This window comes from Periplaneta americana, chromosome 14 (assembly GCF_040183065.1).
Source record: "Periplaneta americana isolate PAMFEO1 chromosome 14, P.americana_PAMFEO1_priV1, whole genome shotgun sequence".
Taxonomy (NCBI): Eukaryota; Metazoa; Arthropoda; class Insecta; order Blattodea; family Blattidae; genus Periplaneta; species Periplaneta americana.
In genome coordinates this window covers 128,657,546-128,675,596 of record NC_091130.1, presented here as the reverse complement: position 1 = coordinate 128,675,596, position 18,051 = coordinate 128,657,546, and the positions used below count along the sequence as shown (strand labels likewise).

Sequence of the window (18,051 nt, the reverse complement as noted above, 5' to 3'; positions counted from 1 at the left end):
GTACTGAAAATAGCAGACTCAGTATTGGCTAGGTGATGCTGAACTACTATGGGTGGAAAGTGCTGAAAGGTAAGCACAAGGATAATATTTATGCTTTCTACTTTTTGTTACGTTCTTCCCTCAGATTGTCTCAAGAATATCCTTAATATACATCTTGATTACACAAATTTTAACACTGTATCTCTTCGGAATAATATTTAACACAAGAAAGTTCTTATCATACATATTCCGAAATATCCTTATGTCATGCTGACTATATGACCAAGAAACAGTGCAAATAAATATGTAAAGTGTTTGTAATTAGTTAATGCAGATACGAAATGAGAAGATGTAGTAATGAATAATATGATAATTACGATGAAGAGAAAGGCGAGGATAAGGATGCGGTTTTTATTGTTTATACCAAGATTAACGACAAGTTTAATCATTTATTTAGTAGCCCACAAGAAAATTATTAAATTGTGTAAATCGTAAGAAGTGTTCACCAGTATGGAAACATAAAGTAAAAGCATCATTCCCATAATATTTTCACTATTTAAGACAATATACTGATAAAAATATATGAATGTAATGGTTCATACCTTCTTGAAAACCACTACGAATAAATACCAACCATTTCATTCTTCATATAATAATTTCTTAATAACCCCTTTGATGCCTCTGATTGTGGTTCTAGCTGATAAGTACATCTAATATCACGCAATACATCTCACTTGACAATATGTGTCAGAGAAAAAACAATTCTTTGCATACATCTAAAGTCTGATTAATGTAGGTACCGGTAGTTAATTGCTGATGTATGCAATTGAGGGGGGAAAGGAACTGGCCACCCTATTCCATTATCTCCTGGCCTAGTTGCCTCATAAGTGGTGCCTTGTTGGTATCACTTGTGAGGTTCAGACTTGTCTTCGGACAGTTGACTAAACAACAAACTCTTTGGGATACTGGCTGAAACAAAATATATTCTCTTTCGAACAATATTTGTGTTCTTATTCTTTGTGGTGTTACTTTATTACCCCATCGAATTTTAGGTTTCACAAACCACAACATAAATACTTTATTTATGTTGTCCGTGTTATCTGAAAATATTTTTGTTACAGCCAACAGAAATATTGATATTCTTAAAGTATACGTAATATTTACCATACTGTAATTAAAGACAATCTATCATAAATATATACATATTTTGAATATACAGCTCAAAATACAATGTTACTTACTAATAGTAGCAGGATACTGAATTTCAGCAGGTTCCTTTGTTATACCTTCCATTTTTGATCAGTGCTTATATTCAGAATTACTCATAAGGGCTTCTTGAAAGTAAAATTTAAACTGAATATCTTCGATTTAGATCCCCAGACCTGCTGTATTTAAGCTCTATGGGTTCTTGATCACTTCACATAATATCTTATCTGTATTTCATTGCTTTCAGATAACAAAACGTTTCTTCTAAAAATGGAATAATTGTTTAAACACATTCTTCCAATTTAATTGTATTTAAGATTAAGTTTGTCCGTACTATTTGATTTGAAGTTTACATTGTTTAATGGTATTAAGAGAAAAATGGCTAATATCCTTAATAAAATTCAGTTAACATGAAAGAGACAATTACAAATGTAGTCTTCAAATAATAATAAAATAAAAATCAGTTCCTTTTGTTAGACTGAAGAAAAACACTTATGTTTTCTCTACCTAACCTAGTCACCAAGTAAATACATATCTACATTTTAACTCTACAGTTACTTCCATTCCATAATAGCTTATGGTATAATAATTTAGGGAAATTGTAGAGACTGGAAAACAATTTTTGGAGTACAAAAAAAAAAAAAAAAAAAAAAAATCATCATCCAAATCATGACTCACTCATTTTATAGAGAATCTTGCAGGTCACACTTAAAAAACTTAAGGATTTTAACATTTCCTTCAATATACTTGCTGCAGCTCTTGTTGCATATATATATGACAATTTTGCTCAGTACAATATTCAATAACCACATAATTATAGTACTAAACTAGAATTACCTCTCACAGGCTAAAACCACTGGAGCGGTGTCTGCAATACATGTGAATAAAAACATTTAATAAACTATCTGATGAAACAAAACAATCAAATTAAACAAAAAAATCATTTAAAAAACTGGTTGTTGGGTAAAATATACTATTCTGTGAATATCTTGAAGATGAAAATTTTAATATTTAAACTTTGTTTTTGTGCCAACTGTATAAAAATATGGTTTTTGTATCTCATTTACTAGTTATCAGACAATTCTTATGCGTACGGTAGCTCAAGTGTTTTAAATTTAGCATTAGCCTTAGATTAAATCTAGTACATAAGTTTTATATTTTAGATTAAGTTACTAGCATGTAAGTCCACATACTGATATATTGATGAGGCATCAGTTTTCTTTCTTTTTTTTTTCTAGTTTACTTAACCTTATTTAGGTGCCGGTAAATGAAATGTGACAATTAACTACACTACTATTACTTTTTATATGCGAGTCCATAGGTTGTTGCTAATATTACGGTGTTCCTTGTAACTCTGTTCAGTCAGTGATCAGAAAATAGGGGTGGTTAAAATAACATTGTGTTCTTTTAACTTGAACTAAAGTTTCATTTCCATCATTGCAAACTTTAAAAATGCCAGTATCCTAATCTGAGATACTGAATCTCTGAAGATATTCTTCCTCTATAATGATACATCCTGATCCAACTCTTGCAGCAAAGTTTTGTACTGGGCATTGCAGAGTTTAATAAATATTAAAGTCAGTTTGGTGTTTACAAATCTATTCCTATGTTTCTGACGTAAATACATTTATGTGGAAGAATCACTGGACGAAAGCAATGTTAAGTTAGATTTAAGTCTAAGATCCGGTGCTGAGATACTTTCAACTGTTGATTATTCAGTAATGGATAGTGTAATGGTAATACAACCTATATGTAAAATAATCATCAAATAAAGATCCTTAATAATCTGTACAACATTGTATTTTATTGTAATTGCGATAGTTTTCCATTTATTTTTACATTAAGAAACAAATATCTGTAAGTTTTATGTGTAACATTCCAGCTGTTTCGTGGTTTTTCACGAAGTCAATATCCCTCTATTTTGTATATAGGATGATTCATGAAGTGAGATCAGCGCTTTAGGAGTGAATGCTGTAGGTCATTTTGAGCAAAAAATATCATCTGAACACATGCTGAGCCTACTCACAGATAGCTGATGTTACCAGACCTGACCTATACTACCTCTCTTCTCATACTCATGTCACAGTGGAACCCCACTCCCTTTAGTGTAGACCCCACTGTTTGTAGTAAGACGCAAACATGTTACAAACCTGGGTCATAGTACAATGTATTGATTTTTACAAAAATATATATATATATATATTTTTTTTAATCCAATGCCACCAGGTTGTCTTTCGACATTTCTGGTCTTCTCTCCTGGCCATGGTTTAGTTGTAACCCACTTCTGAGGTTGGGGCGCCTGGAAGGCGGAGTTACATTACCCCGATGATGTGATAGGATGATTATGATAATGTGGTGCCAGGAGAGGTCTTAAATCTAAACTTAACCTAAATTCCAGACCATGGACGAACACAGGAATAATCCCCTTTAAGGAAAAATTCCTGTGCTCTAACCGGGAATCGAACCCGGGACCTCATGAACTATAGCCAGAAGCTCTGACCACTAGACCATGAGGCTGGTCGGGAAGGTAATATTAAAATGGATTTGAGGGGGGTGGGATATGATGATAGAGACTGGATTAATCTTGCTCAGGATAGGGAACAATGGCGGGCTTATGTGAGGGCGGCGATGAACCTCCGGGTTTCTTAAAAGCCAGTAAGTAAGTAAATTTTACATTGTGCAACGTAGTAAATCTAATAAGATATAAATGAGTTGTAAAATGAAGGAATCACACAGGCTAATGATGGACTGGAGTAGTCAAATACAAACATGCTTAAATAAATAAATATAAAACGAATGATAATTAGATCCGTGTTAATATGGTATTTCTTGCTCAAAATGACCTATAGAATAATCCCTAAAGCATGGGCCATACTTCCATGAAACACCCTGTGTATTGTGCCCCATGGTTTTCACACTCCTTTCTCCCTCATTGGTTCATTCCACGCAGTCCTCCTCACTCCATTTTCCATCTCATTATTTGATAGTTTGTATTTGGTCTATTGTGGTACAAACTGATAGTTAATAATCAGAAACTATACTTGGGGCTTTTTAGAATGCACAGTAGCTGTAATATTTACATTCTGTTTGCCATTTTAAATTAAGACACTTCTTAAAAATTAAATGCGTCCTTTATATAGAAATTTTCTTCCTTCTAAATTTTACTAAGAAAAACTGGTTGCATCCATTACACGGTAAAGTCTATTTTGCATGTAGACGCAGTAATATTTCTAAATCACTTCTTCACTCTAACATTATGTAAAACAAAGTGACAACATCGAATGAGACATAAATAGAATATCAGTTTTCAGCATGGTGAGACTTCATGTTCCAAATAATAACGAATATAGGTTCAGTACATGAAACTATACATTTCTTAATAAGAACAATGATAGTATAAATTATAAAAATGAAGTAAATATTACAATTAAAAAGTCCTGAGAGCTAAAGTTATTTATAAATTTATATGGAAGTTGAAAGTTTTGATAATAAGATATTACACCCTGAAATTAGTATTAACAATTCGTAAAAGTTAGTGTTGTAACATAATCAACATTTAGGGAATACTTTGCATAGTTTACAAAAATAATAAAAATAAATAACCTCTTTGAATATATTATTAAGAGGTAATGATAAAAATTCGAGGTGGGGAAAAGAGGAGATTGGTAAGTTCTAAGTCCACTACAGAAAAAAATTACAGAATTTGTTTGATACAGGTATATATTTAGTTTCCAACATAACTTTTAACTCAAAACACTTTATTGAATGACCCAAAGGGTTTATCCATCTTCAAATAAAATTCAGAAGTTTTTGGCACAAACCAGATATTCACCCCTGTAATCACAATAATGATCTCGAATTTCTTCCTTTTAAGTCCTGTTTAAGGTTTGGAAATAGAAAATATTCTGATAAATCCAAACGATACAATTCAAACCACAATCTTACAATTTCACTTGAGTTACATTTAATGTGTTGAAGAGTAACATCTTTGCTCAGCTTTCCTCTTCTCCTTAGATTGAATTCTTTTCACATGCAGCTTAGAAGATTAGTATAAACATCCAGCAAAGATAGTGACACCATATTTCAAGAAATCAACCATAATTTCTTCTGCATCACAAAAAATCTGAAGCCATAAATTTCAGCTGATTATTCTAAAACTTTTTTTCGAGTAGCAGAAGAAGGATATGTTCACTGTTTTGATTGAGTTTTATTTGTTTTAAGGTCGAAATGATGATGCTGAACCCATGTTTCGTCCACAGTGCCATACTCCCCAAAAAACTTCTGTTTCATTTATCTGTAAACCTCAAAGCAACATTTCACCCTTTTCCACTTCTGGCTAGCATTCAATATTTCATGGACACACCTAATATAGATTAATACAGATAGAGACTCAAACATTTCTGTCAACAGTAGGAAAGGAAAACATAAAAAATTCAAAATACAGTTGATCATGAAATCCATTCTCATGTATGGTGGACTAAAAACTTATCAAACCTTTACCCCCCCCCCCCAAGCAAAAGTAACAGCTTGAATGAACTGTAATAAAACACAATGACAAAAAAATGACACATTTACATCGTTCTATTGAATGAAATGAGATAAATTGCCATTTGAACAAGCACAATATAGGCCTATATTTTTTACCAGTATCAATTACATTTTCAATTATTAACAACATGAAAGTAGAAATGGTGGAAAAATAAAATAATTAAGTTTAAATCCCATTTCAGTATACTTACAGTACTGTATGGAAAACGGAAAGTAAAACAATAAATTTACAAGAGAACCTTAAAAACATCATGAAACACGGAGTGAAGATTGGATTCATTGCATAATGTATCTTAATGTGCTTCCATATATTCCCCTTGCAAGTAAGCAAATACAGAAATCAAACAAATTTAAACATTATTAATTGTTTAACGTAGCACACCAACTGTGGATTTGGAGTGCTTGTTACTTATATGCATTAACAGACTACTTTTATGTTTTGTTCGATGTGGACAATATGGACAATAAAACTGGGGTTCTTTGCCACATTCCAGTCTTAAGTGTCTCAGCATGCTCTTCTTATAGCGGTAATTTTTCCCGCATCGTCCACACTCAAATGTTGATTCAGCTTGTGGGTTACTAAGTGTAAGAAGCTCTCTTGTTAACATCTGCGAAGGAGAAAAACAAAACATTTCCATATATTCTGAAATGCATAAAAGTATATCTACTTATAACTGCCAAAATAAAGTAATGTGAAATTAAATTTAGTGAGTATACCAATGAAAATTAAGGAAAAGACTCAAACTTCTATTCTAAATATAATATTTATGTAATAGGATTGTTAAAACAAGTGAAATAGTTTGGAATGAGCTAAAAAGCCATTCAAAGATATAGGTGGAAGTGTCCTGCAGTGAAGGTATATACCTACGAAGCAAGAAGGTATTGTGCCCATAAGAGACAAAGAGTGATAATTTTGAAAGATTTATCAAGCTTCAGAATTTAAGCTACTTCTGTCAGAAAACATTCAAGGCATAAGTAATATGTAGCAAATTCTAAACCGAAAATCATTGAAAGTAATTAAGAAAAGAAAACATTAAAAATTGAAAATACAGTTGATTATGAAATCTATTCCTATCTGTGGTGGAATAAAAACTTATCGAAAGTAAGCATAATGATTACCTGCATTTTTAGTTTCAAATAATATTTTCGTCTCTGATTGAGGTTCTGGCTGATATGTACATTTATTATTAGGCAGTACATCTCACTTGACGATATGTTCAGAGGAAGAACAATTGTTTGTATGCATCTGAAGTCTGACTACTGTAATATGTAGCTAGTCGGCGATGTATGCAATGGAGGGGAAAATGAACTGGTCACCCTACCCCATTATCTCCTGGCCTAGTTGCCTCATAAGTAGTGCCTTCTTGGTATCACTTGTGAGGTTCAGACCTGTCTTCGGACATTTGACTAAACAATAACAACAACAATTTTTTCATGAGATTTGTGAGTACAATTTGGGATATAAGAGACTGTCTATCTGATTTGAAATAAAGCACATCAGCGATTTTTCGTAAATAAATATACAGCTGTGTATCAGATACCCCAACTTTGAGCAATGAATTTCAAACGAAAAGTCTGTTATGACCACAGTTATATTTTAATGTACTCCAAAAATTACGGCATAAAATAAAAATAATGAATTTAATTTATACTTCAATGAAAATTTCATATATCATTTTGATTTTAAATGGCTAGCTGGGTTAATATTGGTCACTTCTTTTCGTAACTTTGTCAACAGTTAGTTTGAATTGTTGCCATCAGACTCCAATTGCTTCAACTGCGAGGGAGAATCCATGGTACTAATTTAATCAGAAAACGAGTAGTTCCAAGAATTGTGGGAATTCTTCAAGAATAAAAATTCCGAATCTCCAATCTTTCATTTCACAGTTAACTGCAGTGCCAACGGACATACAACTAATTCCTCTCTATACAACTTTTTGATGTAATACTGAGTAAAATACTTAGCACAAAAGGTTTCCATATCACACACTTGTGATCATATTCTTTTGTGTTCAAGATAAAACTTAATGAATAAGGAAGGTTTTGGATATATTTTATAGGGTAATCTCACTTTCTCACTTTAACCTCACAATTTTTCTACAATTTGTTTCCTGAATAAAGAAATAGAAAACTACTGCAGAATATAATTTTTATAGGACATCAACGGATTTCTGTGCAAAATATATTTCATGTGACAAATAACTATTAGAAACCAAATAAAATCGGTACCAACGCTTGATACTATGTCTGACACTTAAGGCAAAAGAAGAAAAGTAAGAAAATTAACATTGTGACAATTCGTTTCCCTTATATTTATTTTTGGACTCTGGATATAATTTTATAACGTAGCATTACTACTGCTTTCTAGTAACATAAATAAACAAATTTGTCAGTTGCTGTTACTCAACAGTTTGGCAATGATGTGATCTGCCATCTTGAAATCCAATAGCATTGAAAACTGCTAGTAGTCCGAGGAAGGCTTCACAAATTAATAAGAGGCAAATCCTTTTACAAAATACAGAAACTGGTGAAGTTAAAATTCCAGTCTTGTGTGGTTGCTTGGCAAAGCAATCACACTAAGTAAAAAGTATATATGTATTATCTACAACAAATTAGATTAAATACTAAAAGACATTCCCAAATTTTGCCTTATGCTAATTCACTGGAAAAGTTTCTATTGTTCACAACGTAATAATATTTTATATTGAATTCCAATTGAACAGACAATTGTGACTTTTTGTTACTCAACTGTCGTTACTAGCAAGCTGGTTGGCTATTTCATTTCAAACTGTACTATAATGGGCTGGTGTCCATTGGTGTAGGCTACATAACGGATTTCTGTAATACCGGTATGTAAAGATCTTCAGTGAAGATGCTTCGATTTTGTCTTCATGGATTGACTGTTTGCTATTATACTGAATTGCAACCTTGAGAGAATTATACTGGATATATTATTATTTAAGTTAATCATTCTGTGAAAGAGTTTAAAAAGAATAGTGTACTGTATACTGCAGCAATTAATTGGGAGAGTAAAGTTGTTGGTATCAGTGGAATTCCTTTACATGTGCTTCCTTGACTGGAAAAAATGAAGAAAAAAAAACAGTTCAGAATGAAACAGCCCCAGGGTAAAAAAATGTTCCACTATTGAATCTCTATTTGGATATTAGATAATTAGGCTATAAGAAGAGTTATAAAATTTCGAAGACCTATCTCGAACTGAACAATTGTAATTAATTAAAGAAACAATTTAAACATAACTATAAATATCATGGATTGATTTCTTAGGTCCTGAGTCAATTGTAGCACTGTTAAGAATTACATGGTCTTACCATAACAACAGACAATAATATATAGAAAACTGTATAATTATGTGCATTTTCAGAACAATAAACGTTATGATAACACGAACATTATGCTCTTTCTTTCTTTCCGTGAAATGTGCCACATATTAATTCTCACCTCTTCAGCCTGTGTCCTACTGAAGTCAATTCTGTGCTCCATATCATTTGGAATTACTTTTGCCGACTTGAGAAGAGACTGTGAAGTATAAAGACTCCCAGACCAACTACCATGTACTTCTGAAAAAAGAAATTATTTCAAAATCAATCCAATTTCCATTTAACCAAGATTTTAATGAAAATATCTTTGAAATAATTAACTAGGCTATTATTTACTTACTGTATTATTCTTTCTAATTAATTTTGCTTGGTAAAAAAGTATGTGTTATATTTCCGAGTTTCAGTAAAATTTACTGTTTATACTTCTCACATTGTTACAGTTTCAATTTTAGGAGAATGATTTTCATATAACTGTCATGAAAGCTATTAATTATAATTTTGCTTAAGAGAAACTGTATATTTTATTTAGGGACTGCTGATTTTCACGAGAAACTTGAGGAGATGAAAATGATTAATTTAAGTTTGTATTTCTGTTGCTTTTCGAAATACTACACAGTTGAGCAGACTTCAGTGTTTTTAGTGTTATATTAACAAATGTTCAGAACTTAACAAACAACATTTCAGGGTTTCACACACACACACAACACGCACAGATACAAACCATCATTTCTTGTGAATTATCTCCTTCTTTGAAAATCAGTTTAAAAAGTAGGAGAGCTAGACATGTTCAGGGAAAATTCTAAAACTTCTTTCATCTAATATAAAATCGTAAATACTGTACATTGCTGCCACTCGTATTTAATGTTTTGTAAAACAAATAAACATTAATAACGCATATTTTTTACAACTGCTATTACAAGTAAACGATATAAAACACTTATACTAACTCATTCCACTGTTTTCAGTTAGTGATACTCTACAACACGTACAACACAGCATTTAATGCAGTACTGATATTGCATTACTTCCCTGAATTCTTATAAAGTAAAATTAATAACATAAAACTCCTCAAATTTGAGTCGAGTCATTTGCTTTTGTCGTCTTTACACAGAAATAAATAATCTAGCGATTTCTAAAATACAATTATACAAAAATGTCAGGTTGAAATACTAGATATATTCATCACGAACAATAGGCTTAGCAGAAGAAACTGGATGGATCTCATATTCTCTACCATGTTATTACCAAATAAATTCACGACAGTATTTTATTTATATGTTTTATTTGCAAGATACAGTTTATTTTATAAACGATTCTAAGAAACATACAGAAAAGAAATCGTGATGATTTTCGAATAAAAGTGTTTAGTTAAGAATTAAAATTCGTATGTGTCCTTATGAAGAATCTGAAGTCCAGTTAACAACATGAAACTCTCATTCACTACAGAATGTAAAGACAGCTTAACAAATATCCATGAATCCTTTAATTTACTTAATGTTTCTAGCATTCATTGAGTATATCAGTAAAACAGTAAAATGGTTGTATCATTTATTACTTTCTTTCCGAAATGTTAGTACTGTATGTCATATGCATATACGGACACAAAACCGAATTCTTGTATTATCACTTAATTCATAATTGCTATTTTTTTTTTTTTTTTTTTTCAATTTTTGTACAAATTCCAGTTGGATTTTATTATTCAAGTAATACACTGATACTTCTCGAAGTTCATATTTTTTGAATCACGAAGAAAAGATACTTTACTCAGAAGATTCATAAACAAAACCAGAATCATTGTAATCTAAATATATGGACATTAATTCGTGATAACATTATAAAAATTAAGTACCTACTGTATTTTTATGGAAAGAGTAGCTACAATGTTACGGGAAGATGTTCTACATAGGGACACATTTTTCATTTTGAGTTTTACTATTCTTTTGGTTAAAACTCCGAAACTCTTTATGGTTTTCTATTAATTACCCAACTCTTGACTATACGTATAAACATTTCTTGGTTCAATCATCAACCCTTTTTCCACGTCTGCAAAGTTTTCCTAAGTACAAAGGATAGTTAGCTTTTGACGACATATGATGTACGAGTATCTTGGGACAATTTAGTTTAGTTAGAGATAAAGTATATTAAACGCAAATTAAAAAAAAAAGCTTTGAAATATACAAATAAATATCACAGCTACATAAATGGGAATAAACAGGAAAAAGAGGAGAGATTAATAAGTGAAAATTAGTCAAGTATCCTACCCTAGCAAATATCATGTACAAGGAATAGAAAAAAGTGTATTATTTTAATAATTTCGAGGGAAAAATTGTTCCGGGGCCGGGTATCGAACCCAGGACTGTTGGTTAAACGTACCAATGCTCTCCCAACTGAGCTACCCGGGAACTCTACCCGACACCCATCCAACTTTTCCCTCTATATCCACAGACCTCAAAGTGGGCTGACAACCGTCAAGCAACCAACATTGAGTGCACACTAATTCTGTGTGACTTAAATTGTGGTTTTCTGTTACGTACTGTGACGTGTATTATGTAAATCAAGCTTTCAGGAATAACTCCCTGTAAAGTTAATTTTTCTCTCGAAATTATTCAAATTAACTTTACATGCAGTTATTCCTGAAAGCTTGATTTGCATAATACACGTCACAGTACGTAACAGAAAACCACAATTTAAGTCACACAGAGTTAGTGTGCATTCAATGTTGGTTGCTTGACGGTTGTCAGCCCACTTTGAGGTCTGTGGATATAGAGGGAAAAGTTGGATGGGTGTCGGGTAGAGTTCCTGGGTAGCTCATTTGAGAGAGCATTGGTACGTTTAACCAAAGGTCTCGGGTTCGATACCCGGCCCCGGAACAATTTTTCCCTCGAAATTATTCAAATTAACTTTACAGGGAATTATTCCTGAAAGCTTGATTTGCATTATTTTAGTTTCACTGAAACTAGAATCGTTAAATAGTTTAGTTAACTTAATCAAAAGAAGAACAAGAATAAGATAAACTAAACATTTAGGAATTTTCATCATACAGGATAAAACGTGAATGTGACATTTTTTTTCAGGTATTTTACATGAATTTCCTTTATGTAAACTTTTTATAATAAGCAAGATTCTGATTCTTTGTAGCAGATTGTTGCTTTCCAACATAATGTTTCACCATTGATGACGTCTGTAACTCTACTGACTTATTTGAATGTAGTCACTTTTTATCAATATTCCCCAGTATATTGAAAATTTGAAACAAAACCTATATTATGTAGAAGTATGCTGTACCTAGGGATACTGTTAATATAAAATGGAAAGATGCAGAAGAGGTTTGGAATTGAGGATTCACAACTATATGGGAATATACAATATACTACACGATTAATTTGTAAATTCATAATATTAATGAACAGGTAATTAAAAATAAAAAATAAGTTTCAAGAATCAAAAGTTTCATACAAAATCAAAGGGAGGAAAACGCTCAAAATAAATGTTTATAAACTTTGATAATTAAAGCATTTTTACAACAATATCAAACTTTAATTCTCACAGAAAGAGATTTTTTTATCTCATATAATGTTCTTGCATATTATGTGTATTAAACGACAGAGAACAGTTCTTTCACGTTCTTTACCATTAGAAGTAACACAGAATAAAGCTACTTTATAGATATCTATTTTGTGCAATTATTTTTTACCACATACAAAGGAAGTTCAAATATAAACAGGATTTTTTCCACATTCAAAAGTTAACCATTTGAAATACTAAAATAAACAAATGAATACCCCCCAGAATAAGGGCATATGGTACATTATTTCCCTGTGTACTTACACCCATATTCCGGGGGGAGGGGGGGGTATTCAAATTATATACGGTAATGTCAATATGATTTTTTTTATTAAGCAATTTCTGTCTTACAACTAAATGCATAAGCAAACTTCATTAAAATAACTGAAACTTGCAAACAGTATCTCCTCATCCATTGCATAGTTAAGATGACATACAGTACATACATACATACACCTTCTTCCATGTTTTTTGGATGCTTCAAAGAAGTTTTAAGTGAAAAACGCATTTTAACAGGGTTCCTGAAGTTTTGATTGTGAATATGCAGTAAATATTTAAAGTGCAGCCCTTGTAAAACAGTACCCTAGTTATATCTGAACATTCCTTGTATTACCTCGTACATGAGTGACACACATTTTACACATTATAAAATATTATAATTTTCCACACTATGGCATAAAATTCAAATTTCACAAGATAGTAACTGAATTCAGGAATGTGTCTTATTATATGAAAAATAATGACGCAGCATAATGCAAATAAAACATTGGCGCTTACTGTAGTGTGATAGCAGGCAAATGTTCCACATGAATTGAACTGTATGGGGGCATGGCCCCATACGAAATATAAGTCAAAATAATAATAATAATAATAATAATAATAATAATAATAATAATAATAATAATAATAATAATTTTTGGATTCGAGAGTTAATATTATTATTATTATTATTATTATTATTATTATTACGATGATCATCACGGTTATTATTATTATAATTATTATTATTATAATACATTTCATTTACATGACAAAAAATACGTGGATTGGAACTTTAATAGTGGCAACACTGATGTGGAAGCGATACGAGACAGAATTAATATTATTCTCACTTCTACCATATATTAGCATGCACTGTAACGAGAAGAATATAGTCTTGTGTGAGTTACCGATCTAAACTGTTGTGTTTATGCCATGTTCACAAAATAGAAACAGCGAAGTTGGCTGAAAATTTAATATGTCCATGGTCGCACAGCAAGACCAGCGTTGCAAAGGAGTGGCAACACTTTTTGCAGAACTCTCCCATCATTTTGCAGGATAATGCTCGGGCGCATGTGGCACACCCTGCAGTTGATCTGTACCATTGCTGAGGTTGGGAAGTGCTTTTCCATCCACCACAGTCCTCGAACTTTAGCTCCTGTGATTATGACTTGATTCTAAAAATGAAAAAACCACTTCATGGCATCCGATTTCGGACTGTTCCCAAGATTCTGCAGGCAGTAGATCGTTCCATCAGAACATGAAATAAAACAGGTGCAGCTACAGGGATACTACGACTTCCACATCGCTGGTACCGAGTTGTTGACAATGTTGGTGACTATAATGAAGGACTGTTGAAGTTTCACACAGGTATCACTTTTGTATTAGTAATAAATAAATAGTTGCCACTATTAAAGTTTCAACCTTTGTATTTAAGCAAAACATGAAAGTCGGTACCCATGAAATAAGAGGATAGGAAAGCATATTAGATTATGTCAGTAAGATATTAATTCCAGATGAAAACATTTCACTAGGATAAATATGACAATTATGGTCATGTTACTAGTTATGAAAACTGAATTATAATACCGAATAATGTGTCATTGCTATTATTGGGTAGGTCTATTCATTTATACCTCAACAGATGCAACATAAATGTGTAAACTTTCGGATTTGTTGTCAGCACTGTATTCCCCAAAAATTGTACTGTACAATGCTTGACTCCCAAAAGACAAAATTAATAAATCTTATATCTAACTCACATAATTATTTCTCTTAGATTGGCACTATGATTTGCATCTTATCTAGGTGATAATTATTTCACCCATTAGTACAGCAAACTCCAGATTATCCATGGATTTCTATGCATGGGTTTTCCAAAGAGAATTTACTATGGATAAAATACGGACTAAATTTTGCCGGTATTCATTATTTTTATTATAACGTATTTTTAAAAAATCTGAAAATATCCATGTTATTATCACTTAAGAGTTATAATATAAAATCAACAAATGAAACATACAAATCCAGAATGAAGTCGTAGAGTCACTTATAATTAATTCTAGCAGCATATCGAATTCACGAATACTTTACTACATATTGTGAAATACACAGAGATGGGCGATGAGTAAATGTTACTTTAATTATATGGATGTTCCAATTATTTGAAGATGAAAAATATTATTAGGAACCGAGTTTATAAGTTATTGAAAAAAAAAGTAGAGTGTCCTTAATTTAATCATTTACAATCAAATTTATGAAGCAATTTAAATGGTATACCAGTATGGTACCGGTACCAGCAATGAAAGTATAATGAAATATTTACAATGCCAATTTTTAAATATTTCATCCTTAGACTACATATTCGCGTGTATACTAACACAGATAATCTTGAGCATGCTATATAATCTAATACATGTGATGCATATGAAGTTTCCTAGGAAGACTTTGTAATCCATATCTAGCATTAATAAAATAATACAGCCAAATGTACTGGTGGAGAATAAGCATTCAGTGAACTGTACCGCAATCCAACAACATGCTGATTTAAACATGCTAGCATGAAAACATGGTTAGTTCACTTAAAAAAGTGACAAGACAACTGAATTTTCTCTCCAAAGAACATCTTTACAGTCCTCTCTTTGAACTATATGACTAAATGATACCACATAGGTATCACATTAAACTCTGCTCTTTATTACTATGATGATATTAACATGTCATGATGATGTTCTTCTAAAACAAGTAAATAATATTTTATAATCAATGAATCATTCATAACCTCACTCTTCACACATGGCCTCAGTAACCAACACTTATCACATGAATATAGGATAAGAAAACTAAATTAATAACAAAAAGTTCAATATGAACTGATAATGCATTCTATGTGAGGTAAATTATAGGCTTACAATTAATGAAAGAATCTACACAGCCATATAAATATCACATTTTCCATTACTCTACTAAGTTGCATGTTGTGAAAGTTTTTTTTACGTCATAACCAATAAATGCAACTACTATGGTCAGTATTAAAACTGAATACATACAATATACTTTCCCTTAGATACAATAATCTCGCATTATATAAGCTGCCATTCAGTAAAACTCTTTTTAATAACATTTGAAGAAAATTTTCCCAATAATCTCTCACTACTTTAGGAAAAAACTAATCCATTGACAAGATATTTTTCGTATTAATGGACTATATATACCAAAACATATAATACATTTCACTGGATATATACAGATCTGATACATTTGTGATTTTATGATAATACACAATATTGGACAGTCAAATTTACTTTCAACGTAATACAGTTACCTTTTATATTGGTTATTCTGATCCTTTGAACTTCCAATTTATTATAATGAAGAGAGCTCTGAAGGAATAGAACATGCAACAGCCTTGTACAATAAGTGTTTGCAAAGTATTAAAAATTAATGCTACAACATTAGCCTATGCCTAGAAATGTGTATGTATTACAACTAAGAATCTCAATTATGTGAGTAAATTAAAATTTTCTTCAGGTGGAACATAAATTCAATACAAGAATCGATTCACTTAGATTTGAAAACTTTTGTAGTCTGTTTAGTAAACCTATAATAATAGATCATGGTACAACTGAATAGCCTACATAGTTCTGACCATTATATGTGTTTGTGTAGGCCTACATCTTCAAAAGAGCTTAGTGCTTTATTTTGGGGGATTTTTAAAATATCAGCTGTAATAAATATCTTTATACCGTAATTTATTATGATAATTCAATCTTTGTTAAGTGCTGTATACACACCCTGTATAGATATTACATACAGTGACAACAACACTTTATATGTAACACATGCTGAATGCTCTTATTATTTAAAACAACATGTCATTTAATATAAGAACTAAAAGGCACAGGGATGAAAACTTTAAAGAAATAATCGGCAGTGATTTTACTAATATTATACCGATTCATTATCACGATGAGTACGAACTAATGTGGTGTTATTAAAATGTAGCAATAGTAAACAATTATTTGTTGGAATTTTAAAACAATTACCTACTTAAAATTACCAGGAATTACAGTAGCATCTCTTCCTATTTAAATTCACGTTCCCTTTGAAGAAAAATGTAACAACATTTCAGACAAAACACAGAAACAGGAATCTACAAAATATAAACAGTACAAGTAGAATATTCTACCATCACAATTGAAAAGTGATACTGCACCGGTAGTTGAATTAAACATAGCACAAACTACTAACGATCTAATGAAAGAGGACATGCTGCAAATACACAATGCAGAAGTTGAGCTTATAAGATCGTTGACACTGTTAACAAAGAAGATATATCCTTACCGAAAATGCTGCTTCATTTATTTAGTTGCATTTTAATTAAGATGCTGCAAAAATGTACTATTATATTTTAATTAAGATATAGCCCAACAGCACTATCATAAAATAGTAAATACTTACAGATATAACTCACAAACTGGCAAGAACTTTGTACGATGAATTATATTTTGTATATACACTTAGGCAAGTTCCTGAACCGCATCCTTATGTCGGCTTGCAATATGTTTTACTAAGTGATTCTTTTGTTTGGCACGATGTGGACAATATGGGCACTGAAACTGTGGTTCTTTGCCACATTCTAGTCTCAAATGTCTCAACATTGTCTTTTTGTACCAATAACATTTGCCACAGCCAGGACACTTAAATGCGCCTGGTATCCTGGATGGTGGAATACCTCTCAGTGGAGGCAGACCTCGTTTTGATAGCTTCAAGCTACTGCCAATTCCAGCTCTAGTGTCCTGTATATAAATCTGGCCAATATTCGGAGCTAGTAGAGGAGGAGGGAGGTGACGAAACTCTGTCCATGAAGTGCGAGGTTCTGTAACAAAACACGTAACTGTTAATAAAAATATGTATTTTCTATTACACAGACGTGTATTTTAAACCTTTGTCGGGAAAGATAATGAGTATTTACGCACTTATAAGCAATTTCCAACAGTCTGAACAGTTTTCTGTTTCGAAGAGACAAATAAAAGCATCTTCTGCTGCTGAAAGTATATAAAAAATTAAATTAGTTTTGTTTGTTGAAATCATACACGTAAATATTAAAGTAAAATTATTGTTCGTCAGTTAGTTAATAAATACATTACAGCTTCGT

The 18,051-nt window shown here is 31.6% G+C and overlaps 1 protein-coding gene across 7 annotated transcripts in view; it reads right to left on the bottom strand.

The window, feature by feature from the left end:
• The window catches only part of LOC138713728 (longitudinals lacking protein, isoforms H/M/V-like), a 614,547-nt gene that overhangs the window by 74,397 nt on the left and 522,099 nt on the right, over nt 1–18,051 (bottom strand). Inside the window, exons 5-6 of one of the 7 annotated variants that reach the window (XM_069846066.1) lie at nt 9,193–9,311; nt 6,029–6,341 (exon numbers count right to left, since the gene is read on the bottom strand). The exons of 5 other annotated variants lie outside the window; for them this stretch is intronic. In XM_069846066.1, coding sequence (XP_069702167.1) covers nt 6,102–6,341; nt 9,193–9,311 — 359 coding nt within the window. In that variant the 3' untranslated portion in view covers nt 6,029–6,101. Of the gene's footprint in view, nt 1–6,028; nt 6,342–9,192; nt 9,312–17,398; nt 17,773–18,051 lie in introns of those variants that run through there. One more of the 7 variants, XM_069846067.1, reaches the window with a different exon arrangement.